The sequence below is a fragment of the Drosophila novamexicana genome, unplaced genomic scaffold, assembly GCF_003285875.2.
Source record: "Drosophila novamexicana strain 15010-1031.04,08,12 unplaced genomic scaffold, DnovRS2.1 tig00000121-arrow-pilon, whole genome shotgun sequence".
Lineage (NCBI taxonomy): Eukaryota > Metazoa > Arthropoda > Insecta > Diptera > Drosophilidae > Drosophila > Drosophila novamexicana.
The window spans coordinates 1,043,543-1,058,077 of NW_020824773.1; the positions used below are offsets into that span (position 1 = coordinate 1,043,543).

Sequence of the window (14,535 nt, forward strand, 5' to 3'; positions counted from 1 at the left end):
CTTGGCGCACATTAACTTCAATTGTCTTTGTCTGCGGCCACGCCCACTACCCACTGATTACACACAACTCCCTGAAAATTTGCTTTGACAATTTTTCGATAGGGTGCGGGAGGAGGCTGGGGGCAAAGCAATGTCATTTGGCTTGTTAGGCCAGCCCCCTTTAGAATTTTTGGGTCTACATGGGGCTGCCGTCTGCCACTCACATGGCGCCTTTTCGCAAACGGGCTTTACCTAGTCCCGGGCCTTAGCCACTTCATTTTTATCGAGACAATGCGACCCGGCCGCAAAATGTAATTCAACGCAATCGCATTCAATTTTATTTAAAATGGTTAAATCGCTTTCACAGCAAACGGCCCATTCAGCTAAGCAGCCTTTTTGCATACCCTTTTCCCGCAGAGAGTTAGCTGAATTTGTCTTTGAGTTCAGCCAAGAGGATGAAATATTTAATTCGGGAATGTTCAACTACGACTGCTCCCAGAGCTAATACCATGTTATAGGAGAAGACACTTCATGTTTCTGCCCATTGTAAGTCAATAGTTTAATTTTGTCGTTGAGAAAAGATATATATATATATATATATATTTATTAATTTATTTTGTTTCAATCATTTTTATAATTGTAGCTAAAGAATTTTTGATTTTGATGTAAAGCAGTTTTTATAACCTAATCAAATTAAGATTTTCGATACATTCCAATATATCCAAAAATGTGGTGTTAACCTTTTACAAATTGAGGAAAAGGTAGATACGTAGAGTTTTCTAAAGTATTCCTAATCAAGTCGCCATCTGACTTTGTTCTTTAATTCCCAATATTTATATTTAAAATTCCTAATGTTAAATTAAAATAATAAAATAAATAATGAAAACAAAATGTCTATATAAGTATTACCTAAGCTATGCTTAGTTAGAGCATTTCATTTTAGGCTTTATTTTATTAAATTGACCTTTTTAAGTCGTGGCTCTGTCCAAAAGTGTGGGAGCGGCTGCAGTGATTTGCTTTATCATTTGTGGTCTGGGGCAGCATGTTGCACGTTGCCAGTTGCCAGTTGCCAGTTGCCGGCTGTCCGTTGTCTGTTGCCCGTTCAACGTTCTGTTCTATTTTAACCCAACGGCAGTTGCAGTTAATGCTGATTTCATTTGTTGTTGTTGTCACAGGGAGACAAATATTGTAAATGAGACTGCGACAAAATGATCAGACAAAGGCGACAATGAGACAATGGGACTCGACGGGGCGACCAGGCCCACAAAATGTATTTCTATAAATTTCACATGTTACATATACATATATATGTATATACATAGATATATATATTTTGTAAAAAGCTGTTAACGAGATACACGGTAAAAAAAGGTACTAGCTACACACACATTCTTATCGTGCTTATATATATGTATTTGTAGATATTTTCCTATAAGGCTATTGTGGGTGACGAAACAAAAGGCGCAAAACGAGAGCTGGGCGCCTCTAAGGGCGGCTGCCTCAATTGAAATAATTAAGTGTCAAAATGGAGCTCTTGCTAAGAGGGTGGTGTGGATTGTGCGGTTGTTTGGGTCTGGGATTTTCGGCGGAAATGAAAATGATTTTTCGTGAAAATTACTTGGCAAATGTAAACTTTTATGTGCAGAGGGAAGCTGCAACGTCGTCAGGTGGCAACTGACACAAAGTGTAAACAGTTTAAAGTAATTTGGCCTTATGCGGACTAAGCTGGGGCTCTCACTGAACGCCTTTGCGTCTAACTGTGCCTGGTCTGGCATACGAATTGTGAATTGTGGCTGCGGCTGCTGTTGTTGTTGACACGCCTTGTGCAGCAGTTGGCATTAACTACTTACTGCTGCGGCATTTCTTTGTCTTTTGAGAAATGCCTGAAATGCAAATGTCGTGTGTTAGATTAGGGCCTAGAGTTTGAGCATTTCGTTTGATTTAAGCGCTGTTCAATGCTAATATGAGAAAAATGGGATTTAATGTAAATAATTGGAGAGATTGTTTATTGAACGTATGGCAAGGAACTGTTATTGCTTTGTATTTAGATAATTCACACTTAATGTCAGCCACAGTCTATGGGCTTATAGAATATCCTAAGATCCCTAAGAAGCGCTTGCCATTTCAATTTAAATTAGGATATATTTGAATTTTAGTTTATTTTAAACTTCCGGACTTGAAGAAAAGTGCGTTTTATAAAATTCACATAGTCCGAAAAATTTTAACTATGTTCCAGTATGCTAAAATGAAAAAAACTTTAAAAATATATACAAATTCTAGACTTTTCGATAAATTAATGATAACTTTTATATTTTCGTCTAGTCGAAAGGATTTTTTACTATGATTTAGCACTTTTATTTTTCTGATGCTAATAAGATTTTCCAGATAGGAGAAATGCACAACTAAAATATCTAAATACACTTAAAGACATCTCCCTTTTGCTAATGCTGAGTTTGATGAATCTATCTTGGAAAACTGAATATTTTGCCATACAAGAACCTACCTACGATCGTTCCTATGGCAGCTGTGTACCGTATGTACTGTCTGCAAGAGGAAGATGAACCTACATATGCCAAGCTTCAACACTATAATTTTAAAAGTGATAGACTAGTTCGCATATTAACCAATATACGGATCCATATCCATATCTATACAAATTTGTATGCCTGAATACTTTTCTGTGGGTCTTTTCCTGTAGTACCAAGTATATGATAGTATTGAATTCTTAAGGATTGGGCTTCCTCTAAAAGTGTCCATCCCCTCAGCAGCACATAATGCACGACACGCTCGTGTTATGTTGTTGCCTCACAGATTTCCAATCTAAATAATTTACCACACTCGTTCACAAATTGTCAGCCAACAGATACCACACTATTGCACTTTGTACCGCCTCCCCTCAAAAACACACACTCAAAATAAACAATTCGTTGCCACCGCACTTTTACTTAACTTTTTAGCGACCATGCAACCAACTTTGACCGCCGGCTCTCCCCCATCCCACCCTCCGCGTCGCACTTTAAAGACGAACACGCAAACTTTGCCAATATACCGGCTGCAGTTCCCAGCTTCAGTGCTCTCGGTTCCCAATTTCCAGTTTCGGATGCCAACTCAATTCACAATCCATTGTCGACCTGCTGACCGCGCTGCACAAAAACCACACGCATGCTGAAAGTGTGGCCAGAGTGGGACCAGGAGCTGGGACGGGGGCGGGAGCGGGAGCAGGAGCTGGCTCACTGATGGAGCTGCCAACTCGATGCTGGGCTTAAAGTACCGCAAAAGTTGTTGTTCGCTGTTGCTCTTGTTGTTGTTGCTGTCGTTTTTGACAGAAAATTGCTGGCAAACGGTTGCAAAGATTCTCAGCTCAATGCACACAAAGAATGCTGCACGGAGCTTTGCTGGGATGCGGAGCCGATGGAGCTGCGCACCTGGAAGGCAGCTCGGCCACCCGCTGGGGCAGTCATCGGCAGCGCAGGCCTCAACGCAGTTATGCAATCACAAAGTTGCGCCGGCTCGGCTCTGTCTTCTGGCCACTGATTGAAATTCTTAGCCCGGCTGCTGGCAGCCGCTTGTAATTTTCAGCATCATCTCCGGATTGGGCTGAGCCGGGGCGTTGCCTGTTGCCTGTTGGCTGTTGGCTGTTGCCGGTTGGTTGTGTTCACTTTTCATTATAGTTGTTATTATTATTATCAAAATCATCTATGCGTGCCTGCTGCACAGCTCCGTCTGCGTTTGCTCATCCCACTTCCTTCGCCCTGCAGCCCAGCATCCTTCATATTTCATCCTTTAGCTGCCTTCATTGTCAGTTGCCAGTTGCCAGTTGCCTTTCTATGTGAGGTATTCAACGTAACGTTTTGTGCTCCTGCAGCAGTATTCTTATTTTTGTTGCGGCAGGAAATACAATTCATTTGGTTGCTGCTGTTGCTGAAATTTCTCATTGGCTTGCCAATAATTTTTGCTTATATTTTTTCATCATTTCTTTTTCAATATATACAAAATGTATTTGTGCACTGCAGTTGAGCTTTTTGATTAGTTTTCTGCACGAACATATTCCAATGTGGGCTATTGATTGTAGATTCTTATTCTCGATCCACTTGCTGCCTAAATCAAAGTATTAGCAAGAAATTCGAATTAAAACACATTTGATTTGTTTAGCTCAGCAAAAATGAACAACCAATTTTTTTAAGCCTTATTTAAAAGCTTTGTTTGTTAGCGTTACTTACAGCATACTTTCAGGCCTGGCTTTGAAATTGCAGCTTTAACAGCGCGCAGATCTCTGTTAACAGCTGTTAACTTAGCAGCATCGCTATCCTTGTCTGCGCTGCCCATTTGTCGCACTGCTCTTACTGCTTTCTCAAGTTTCCAATGTTGACCATTGTGCTGCCGGCCTCTTCACTCTTTGACGTTTTTATGCGCACTGTTCCAGTGCAAAGTTATGACACTTTACATTGTTAGCACGTGGCAAACTTCTTGCGTCATATCTTTTTCTCTGCTTATTTTGCCGTTATTGCTGCGCGGCGCTGATTGAATGGAATCTGTGGTCTCACACGTGTGTTTGTGCTTACATGCATGTGTGTGTGCGTGTGTCTGTTTGTGAGCGTTTTCATGTTTGTTTGTTCGTTTGTTGTCGCCGCTTGTTAAACGCCAGAAATTTTTCAAGCTGCAACTGGCAAATAAAACTCTTGTTTAAGTATGTGTGTGTGTGTGAGAGAGTGTGTGTAGTTATGTGTGCTTGCGGTTATTGCTGCGTCTCTCACCTGCTCCACTTGGCCATAGATAAGAGCAATTTGACTGCTGCACAATCACCACCAAATTGTCGCCCATTAGCACTGAGCAGTCAGTCCAAACAGCCAGTCAAATAGTTAGCCATGACACGAACCCATGTCAGGCGACAGCTCCTGAAGAACTTTTTCATATTTACACTTGCCAACAGGTAAGCAATTAAATATTTTTAATAAATTTGTGACCCTTAAATAGGAGAAAAGAAATGTTTGCAGATGTTGATGCCGCAACCCGCGCAGCGTAACAGCAACATATACAGCTACGGTCCCGAGATCAATCTTTAACTTTGTCTATTTTTTCTAGCCCCTAAATCTTGTTTTTGCAATCTAATCGGCTAACATAATAGCACGTGAATTTTTATATAATTATAAAAGTCTGCGAGTAGGTATCTCAGCCGCATCTTAAGTAACCCATCCTAGCCGACGTTATCGAGCCGGAACCAACGCGTGCTCCGCTAGGCGCTACACGGACATCAGCTCGCTTGCATACGTTTTATGTTAGAAATTGATGCAATAAAGAATTTCTAGGATTTCTTTGGTTTATTAATAGAGCAAGCCAAGTTATTCCCCTATTTAATTTTTGTTCACTTAGTTAGAGCATATGAGATTCGTTCTAGTTGGCAATTGACAAGTGGTCGCTTTTCTTGTTCCAGCTGTCCGAACAGCCCGAACAGCTCTTGCTTTCGCCAACACCCGCTTCACTTCATTCTTGCGTTGGGTGTGTGTCGCCGTGTGTGGGAGCGGGGTGTGTGTGTGTGCTTTTGACATTTTTGCGTTCATTTTTGTGTGACAAGTTTTCTGTGGTTCACTGGGGCCACTTTACGGCATGTCAGGACCTCTTTGGCAGACAGCCGGCCTATTTCACACTTTTATAGAAAATTTTTGCCAATTGTCTGGCGACGTGGCGGCTCGTGCGACGTACTCGTGGTTAGCACGATTTTTTCTCCCCACTTTCTGTACGGAAGTTTGCGCAATTTTCAAAGCGGAAATGCAATTTTCGGTTCAGCTGCATTTGTCTCGCAGTGCCGCCGCCCGAGCGCCAGGCCAACCGACCGCCGACCGCCCGCCCGTCCGCCCGTCCGCCCGACAACTGGGCGGCTTGCCAACACTTCCAAATCGTATATCAAACGCAGAGTTGGCAGCCCCTGACAATGACATGCAGCGGCAGCGCCAAGCCCAAAAAGGCCGACGACAACGCTGAGAATGGAAATGTGGGCATGGCTGGGGGTAGGAGGTGGAAAATGCCGCCGCTGGCAGAAAAAAAGAATAGGAAAAACTTAAAAGCGTCGCCAATAGTTGCACCAGGAGCTATTTATTGTTGCTGTTGTTGTTGCAGTTGTTGTTGTTGTAGTATGTGTTACGCCTTTTGTGGCGTGGCATGAAAATATATTTCACACGCTTTTTTATGCAACGAGCGAACGAGCGAATTTCTCGACAACTCGGAGAAATGTTTGTTGTATGCTTTTGCATGCCGAATGAATTGTTGAAATACTTTTATTTATTTGCATATAAATTATTCAATTGTTCCTTGGCTTATCTTTCTGGCTGGCCTCCACACTTGCAGCCCCCTCGTGGAGTCTATCAAAATGCTGAATGCATTGTGGACTGCAATTGATTTCTGATATCATATATCTGCGTCCAAAGTGGGCGTGGCGATGCGATAAATTTTTGATTTATGCTTGCGTATTTGGCACAAGTTAAATAAAATTGCATTTGCATGCAGTTGCAGTTGCCGCCAGGGCCAGGGCAGAGAAAAGAGGAGCAAAGGTCTTAGGACGCGCAGTCGGAGGGTGGAGGAAGGGAGGGTGGAGTAGGACCTGCCAATTTATGTGTGTCAGAAGAAGCGTATTGAGAGGAATTTGCCTGTAGCAGCACAACGCTCGAATTAGTGTTGAGAATTTTCAATTTGCTGCATTCGCATGAATTTCAAATCCGAAATTACAAATAATAATTTATTTCAGTCTCTCTGCATTCAAGGCATGCCACTTCATCGATTAAGCTGCATATTTTAGGGTAATTTCAACCTGCAAAAACGTGGCCATAATGTATATATATATATATATCCTTGTTAATGTTGTTTTGAGAAGTGCAAATAAAAATATATTATTTACTTTGTTGGAATTTTTCTTTTTATTTAAAATCCACATTTTGTTTAAAGACAATCATTAAATTTTGTTAGCACTGCTAGACATTTTAAGTTTTAAGCATATAATGAATTTTGTCTAATATCAATTAAATGATAATGTAACTAAATGCTTACCACCTGACAGGCTCGATGTTGAGCAAGGACCTCAAGCTAATATAAAAGAATTTTATATAAAGAGCCTCGAATCGGAATTTCTAATTATTATTTTAGTTTGAATTGATTTTTGATTAATAAAACAACAAAATTACCTAACAAATGTATAAAAAAACAAAAGTGTTTAAATATCCCAATTAAATGTGATATTTAGATATTCATACGAGTATTCATGGTTAACATTTCTCTATTCGCTAGAGTGTCTGCTTTTGGAGACAGGAGCTGCACTTAACCATTTTATACTCTTTATGGCGTTTATGAACAACATGAATCAGGGTAAGGCACTTGGGGTCCATTGTCATAACTTTTCAAAATGTCCCCCATTCGCCTCTCCACATTCGCCATTTGCCACTTGCCACTCGGCGGGCTGCTGTAGTGCTTCCGTTTCCGCCAACACGTACGCTAAACGGTTTGTCTGCCTGGCAGCCAGAGCTGGTTCCTTCTGCTCCTGCTCCTGCTGCTGCTGCTGCTGCTGCTCCTTGACTATTGACAGTTTGCTGCCGTCAGATGTCAACTGCAGTCGTCGTGGGTCGACGTGCCCTGCGCTGGGGCTGTGTAAATATTTGCGAGGCTGTTTTTTATTTTGTCGCCCGCCTAAAAGCATGCTTCAATAACATTCAAAAGATGTCGTACGTGTGGACCCAGCGCTTGTCACCAAAAATATTTCTAATATCTTGAGCTACATGTGTTGTAAATTTATTAGCTGTCATATAAATCTTTGCACGCTGCCGCCCTCTGTCGGGCGTTGGAGCAGCAGACGTGCCGCCATTTTAAAATTGAGACCCGGCTCGGGGCTGTTGTGGGGGCCTGTTTGCTGCCAGTTAAAGATAAGGCATTCGGGGGCAGCACAACCCTTCGTGTTCGCATGTAGCATTTTTCATTTACATAAATGCTACTTAAGAAAATTAATAATTTTTTCCCTTTTTTGCAGAATCCGCTTATGGGCTTACTTTTAATTGGCCGCCCGCCACTGCAGACATGCCACACATGAGGTACATGTGGTACAGTCCCGCAGCGCTGCTGTCATTGTCATTTGTTTAATTAATATTGCGCCTAATTGTAGGCTTCAGATTTGCTGAGTGTCAAACATATATGAAGATAGATATCAGTCGCTTTTCAGCTAAATTGAGCACCGTTGCGCAGTCGAGCACCTCTTAAGTGAGGTTATGTACGGTGCAAAGTGAGGTTGTATTGAAGATTTTGTGCAGATAATGCAAATTGCGTTCCATTTGTAATTATTCATTGGTATACCAAGCAAACTGACAGCTACTCACAAGATTTCTTTCTAAAAATTTGATATAACTTGGTTTAATGTAAATTTATTAAATGCGCATTTATATTTTACATAAATAGACAATAATAACTATAGCTGTATATTTTGGCACGCTTTCCATTTCAACTGGTTAACATCTTTCAACTACTGCACTGCTGCGTCCGCTTGCTTCAGGGGCATGCCCTTATCATCGATCTCCACCGAGGGCACCAGGGGCGGCTTGAAGCCGTACTCCAGGTGCAAATTGCGTCCGAATTCGGGACTGCGTTTCAGGCTGTGGCCATTGCGCCAGCGTTGGAACTCATCAAATTCGCTGCCGTTGTTCTCACTGCTCGTGCTGGTTGTGGGCACGGGCCCTATGTAGGACTTGACCATGTGGGGGGGCGCCGAGGCAGCTGCAGCGGACAAGTCCTCGGGCAGTGTGTTGTATATGTAGCGCGCGCCCTGAAGCCAAGGTGAGCCCTGCGGCGGTGGCGGCGGGCGCAGGTCGAAGCGCATGTCGGCCAGGCTGAAGGTTGCCACCTTGGGCGCCTCGCCACGCACAGGCCTAACCGGAGGCTTCACTAGGGCTGCCTTGGCTGTAGTCTTCGACGCCGTTTTGGCTGTCGTCTGGGGTGCTGCCAACTGGGGCAGCAGCTTTTTCAGCATGCGCGTGTAATAGTGCTGCAGAACTTTGGGCGGGATATGAGCAACCGAGGCATGCGTCCAGGGGTGCAGGGCATTGGGATGTGAGCCAAAGTTAAAGCCGGGTGAGTGGTTCGGAGGCATGGGCATGTGTATGGCGACGGGCACATGAATGGGTATGGCCATCGGACGATCTATATACTTCTCCACAATCTTCTCCACCTCGACGGGTTTCTCGACAATGCGCTCCACCTCGATGGGCACCTGCTTCTCGACGATCTTCTCAACAATTGTCTCCACGGGGTAGGGCACAGGCTGTTCGACAATGGTCTCAACGGGATAGGGACGATCCACATAGTGCTCGACATGAACGGGAACGGGCACCGGTTGGGGGACAGCATATGGCACGGGTATGTGCTTTTCCACAATTTCCTTAATGGGACTCTCAACGATTTTCTCAACCGGTACCGGGTACGGCTGGGGCAAATGCTTCTCCACCACGGTCACTGGCTGGTAGTGGGGTGCTTCATGGGGTGCATCATGTGTTGCGTCGTGGCCTCTGGGCTGATGGGGCACATCAATGTTGATGGCTGCATGCGAAATGGGTCCCTCTTGTGGTGCGCTATCGTATTCCACTTGCTCAACATTGATGGGATTAGCAGCTAGGGAGACGTAGTTAGTCGCAGTTGGAGGCGGGGCTGGTGCTGGTGCTGGTGCAGGAGCCGTCTCTGGCGAGGCAGCAGACACATAGTCCTTAGGACTGTAGCCCGAAGAGGTGAAGCTAAAGTGATTCTGCTGATAGGGCGGCGGATGGTAAATGGTCTCATGCATCTCCACCAAACGTCCGTCCTTCTCCGTAATGAGTTTGTTGTGGATGTTCACGGACTTCTGCACCTCCACAAAGGTGTAGCCATTGGGCTTAACCAGGAGCTGAGTTTCAGGTTGGGATTGTGTGTTTGGATGGGACTTAGGGGCAGGCGCATGCTGTATATGATGCTGCGAGGGCTCGGCAGCGGCTTCCGAGACATATTCGTGAGGACTAGGCAGCTGTGGCACCGCTTGCTTTTCAGCCTGATGCGAGGCAGGCGCAGCGGTTGTCGGGCTATGTGAGTTGACCGTAACATAGACCAAACTACTGGGCGTGGGTCCACCATAGCTTGAGTGCTCGCTAGGTGCAGGCGCGGGAGCAGCAGCTGATGAAGGAGAAGCTATTGCCTGCGTGTTCAGCTTGGACTGTGGACCTTTTGACTCAGGTTGTGGTTTCTGCAGACTCAACTCCTGTTGGTAGCTCAACTGGGCAGCGGGTCCTACAAACGGACCCTCGTAGGAAACTTCCTTGGGCGGATTGGAGATAGTGCGTGCTGGTGGATTGTTGGACTCATAGTGGAAGGTGCCCTTGGGTATGGGTCTGTCGGCACTGCCCGAAATGATGGGCTTGAAGGTCTTCAGAAACTGCCTAGAGGGTGCCTCTTGGGTCTGATGATGCTGCTGGAAGCGTTGCTCACTATGGGCCTGGAAGTGATCCAGTGCCTGCTGTGGCTGTGATTCGGGCGCTTCTGGCACCTTTGCCTGCGACTCATCGTGCACAATGTGGACATTGATTTGCTGGTGATCGGCGGGACCTTCTTGACTTCTGTAGCTCTCACTGGTGTGAGAGGAAGAGTCCACGTCCCGAGCGGGGGCTGGCAGCTGACGCAGGTAGAGCTGTTGATCCATGTGGCGCGATTCCGCAATCTGATTGTCCTCAATGCTCTGGCCTTCCTCGAATTCGGCTTCCTGCTCGCCAAGTATGACAATGGGTGCACTCTCGGCGGCGACGAGAGTCTCATTGTCGTCGCCCTCGATATCGGGGCGCAGCAGTAAACTGGGAAGCACTGGAGATGCGACTGCGGCGCGATTTATGCGCAGCAGCTCATCCCGGGAGATGTGATTGCTGCCGTCCATAAACGGCTCTCGCTCGGCACTGCTGACCTTTTCCACCACGATTTGCGTATGTCCTGGCCGCAGCTCGCGTCGATACTCCCTTGTCACAGTCGTCTGGTAGCTGTAAAATGTCTCATTCTTAGGCGGCAACGTTACAGGCTCTGTGATGGCACTGGATTCCGTTGCAGTTGTGGCATGCACCACCGCTTTATTTGTAGTGGTTGCCGAGCTGCTCGGTGCATCTGTGGCTGCCTCTGTGTTTGCCTCGCTGCCGCTAAAGCGAAAGATGTCCGAGAAGCCGTTGGGAAACAGGCTGAAGAGCACCTCATTTACTGTGTCCTTCTTGGACTTCGGATTCTTATCGCGACGCACAGTTGGCCTGGGCAGCTCTTCATTGATTTCGAATTGTATATAGCCATGTCCATTTGTGGGCGTGGCAATGCTGCTGCTTTCTTCGGGTGTGGACAGCACCGTGGGCAGAAAGCCAGGCAAGCTGCAATGTAACGAAAGTGAATAAAATAAAATTGATACAAGCTGTATTAAAATTGCCAAGCTATTTAATCTACAAACTATGATTTAAAATGTTAAATGCATTTCGTATAAGTGTAACTGAATGTTCCTTGTGCGTCTAAGGAAGTATCTTTCAGTTTCGCATATCAAAATTATTTTTATTTTGAAGTGATCCGCAGGTATATTTCTCTATCGAAATGCTTATTAATTCCTACACCTGAATGTGTCAACGTAATCTTTTACTTTACATAACCTTGATAGCCACTAGCTTACACGCCCGCAAGTTCAGTTTCAATTCGTGGTGGAAGATAAATATGGAAGATAGTACGGATGGCTAATGGATCAGCAAATTTTTCAATCTGCCTTTCGAAGTAAGCTCTAGAGCAAAGCTCTATATTATGTTCGCAAATTTACAGACGAGATTTTTGTGCTGAGTCTTGTGATACCTGCAACAGCTGCTTTGCTATCTCCATCTAAAGTCTTATTAAAAGTTGTCTATTTCCCATAATCTAAGACACCTTAAGAATTTTCTATAAGTATGACTAATGTTGTGGATGTCTGAAGAAATTGCTTTTAGCTTAAATCTTTGCGTAGGCTTACCCCACAAATTGTTGCAAGTGCGTTGTCTCTTCCAGTTCCTTCGGCTCCGCTTCCTTAAGCACTTGCCTGGCTGTGGGCGGATCATTGTTGACCTGCAGCTCGCTGACTGCCTGCTTATTAAGCTGTCAAAAGCGAGTCTCATTACCTGCCAAAATCTGTCGCTAAACTTGGACTTACCACCGCCTCCCGGCTGTCACTCAAGGCGTCATCAGAGTTGTCGCTGTTGTTGTCGTTGTTGTCTTTGCTCGTTGGCGTTGTCGCATTTTGTGGTATTGTGGGCGGTTGCAGGGGCAGCGGCAGGTTGGTGGTGCCGCCGGCAGATACCGATGCGTGGGTTACTTTAGCTGTGGCCAGCAGACAGATGCCAATGACAGCGGCCGTCGCTGCTAGCAGTTCAAGTTTGGGCCACATGGCAGCGGCGCTGTTACGGAAATAGGCAAAAGAGCATTAAGTTTCGGTGTGAATAACCCCAAACTGTGCATTCCTCAAGCAAACACTTAACAGCTTTTTGCCTATGGCAAGCAGTCATGCGGGTTGGCCCCCAAAGCGGAGAAGAGCCGGCACCACACTCAACTGGCGGGTCTGTTTGATTTTTGCGATTAGTTTGATGATGATTTTTCCTAAGTGGCAGCGTTCGCCGTGGCATTTTAGCGTTTTGGCTTTTTGGCGTTTTTCTTTCTCTTTCGCTGTGTGAATTTTCCCTAAAGATTCGTCTATTGTCGCTTGTTGTTTGCCATTTATCGCTTTCATTGCGAGTTGTTGAACTTGGCTGCGTTTGGCTTGGGCTTATGTCATTGCAGTTGCCACAACGTAATGAATTATTAATTATTTGCTGCCGCTGGCCGAGAAGCCGCCTCAGCCGCCGCAGACGTCTCAGCCAACGCACATTTAATTTGGAAAATTGAAATTGATGGCGTTTAAAATGGTTCGGTACGGGTTTTCACATAGTTATTGCCGCTGCTGTTGTTGTTGTTGTTGTTGCTTTGATGGCCATTAAATATGCACGCCAAAACATATTTCACTAGCCGCATTCATGTTTGGCCCGAAGCACTTACAATGCACTTACCCGCAGCAGCGGGTTTCGCACAACATGTTGGCCAAATAACAACAACAACAATAACGAAAACAACAACCACAGCAGCAGCAACAAATCAACTAAGTAAATTTTGTGAAAACAGGTGAAGCCGAAACCAAGTTCATAATAATAAATTTCCACTCTAGATTACTTTTCCAATAATAATCTCATTTCCATAAACTTTTAAATTGATCACAATTTAAGTGCACAATCCCAAAGTGAAACACTTTTAATTGAGCGAACGCGATTAAAATTGATTTTTGGGCACGTTCAAAATGAGTTTCACGTTAATAATAACCGTTGAAAGATAATTCGAAAAAACCCTTTCACTAAATTATAACTTTATTATATTTATTAAGAAGTCCTTTTAAAAAATTACTACTCATAAAATGGGGCTGTAAGCTTTTTAAAATTATAAATTTGTTTAACAATATCTTAACATTTAAAATTTAGTTGAATTAAATAAGTTTTATACTTGCATTCCATATTTTTCTTCTTCGTATTTTGTATTTAAAAATTTGTAAGTGTGTAAGAATTGTAAAATTTAAATTAAATTAGTAGATTTTATAGTTATGTTTTCATGTTTTGGTATTCATACAGCATAATTATTCATGTTATTTATCAAGCTTAAACAGTTTAATTTTACGGAAAGTTTTTGGACTTGACGTATTTGGATATTAAAGTAAATCTCCCGCACTCATTTATCTAAAAAGGGAATTTAATGAAAAAGATTTTAATATCCATTTTGAAAAAATATGTTAAGTAAAAACATATTCCTTCTAATAAAATATAAAAAGTTTATTTCAAGGTTATATAAACTTATTTATTTTTTATACTATTTAAAATTTACAGGGTCTTCTCCGTTTGCTTCAACCTGTCAGTAAAATGTTACCCTTAACACTTATAGAATATTATTTGTCAATTTTAATGCTAATAAATATTTAATTAACGTCTTACAAAACAAAAACAAAAACAATTCGTTGATTATTGTGCAATTTCTGGAGTTAATTTCTTTAGTTTTACCAGCTTAGCCCAGTTGATTTATTTATAATTGAAATCATTCCATTTTCCCACGCTTAATGTGCATTATAAATGCAGCATTTGATTATTAATTTACCTGCATCCATTAAATATTTCGAGCGGTTGGTTCGGGGGGGATGGAGGAGCGCAGGGTAATTAAAGCACTTAATTATTTATATGGGCTGCCGCACAATTAAAACGCACTTTTAATCACTTTTCTACACACGTTTAAATCAACTGAAAACTATCCATATATTAACTCTCTATGCACTTTCCCAAGCTGTATTTTTGGCAATAATATGAGGGCTAAAGCCAAAACGCGACGTATTTCAATTGCTCAAAATGAGTTACGTTTGTCTGGCGTTTGTTCACCAAGGATTCGGAATTGTGGGAACTGTCTTCACTTGAGTTATGCTCAGCCGGCCTTTTGCCTTCTGCTTTTGCTGGGGGAGCA

General features: G+C 43.5%; 1 protein-coding gene across 1 annotated transcript; it reads right to left on the reverse strand.

The window, feature by feature from the left end:
- Positions 1–8,473: 8,473 nt before the first annotated feature.
- On the reverse strand, positions 8,474–13,078 carry LOC115758050. The gene is made up of 5 exons (XM_030698564.1): positions 13,053–13,078; positions 12,164–12,407; positions 11,987–12,108; positions 9,736–11,369; positions 8,474–9,657 (listed from the first exon to the last, which is right to left on the reverse strand). The coding sequence occupies exons 1-5, from the start codon at positions 13,076–13,078 to the stop codon at positions 8,474–8,476; spliced, it is 3,210 nt and encodes a 1,069-aa protein (XP_030554424.1).
- Positions 13,079–14,535: the final 1,457 nt, after the last annotated feature.

Coding starts and splice junctions, on each gene's coding strand:
- LOC115758050 (XM_030698564.1), bottom strand. CDS start 13,078: ATGTTGTGCGAAACCCGCTGCTGCGG. Junction 12,109..12,163: donor GTGACAGCCGGGAGGCGGTG/GTAAGTCCAAGT, acceptor CGCTTTTGACAG/CTTAATAAGCAGGCAGTCAG. Junction 9,658..9,735: donor CTATCAGCAGAATCACTTTA/GCTTCACCTCTT, acceptor CACCAGCACCAG/CACCAGCCCCGCCTCCAACT.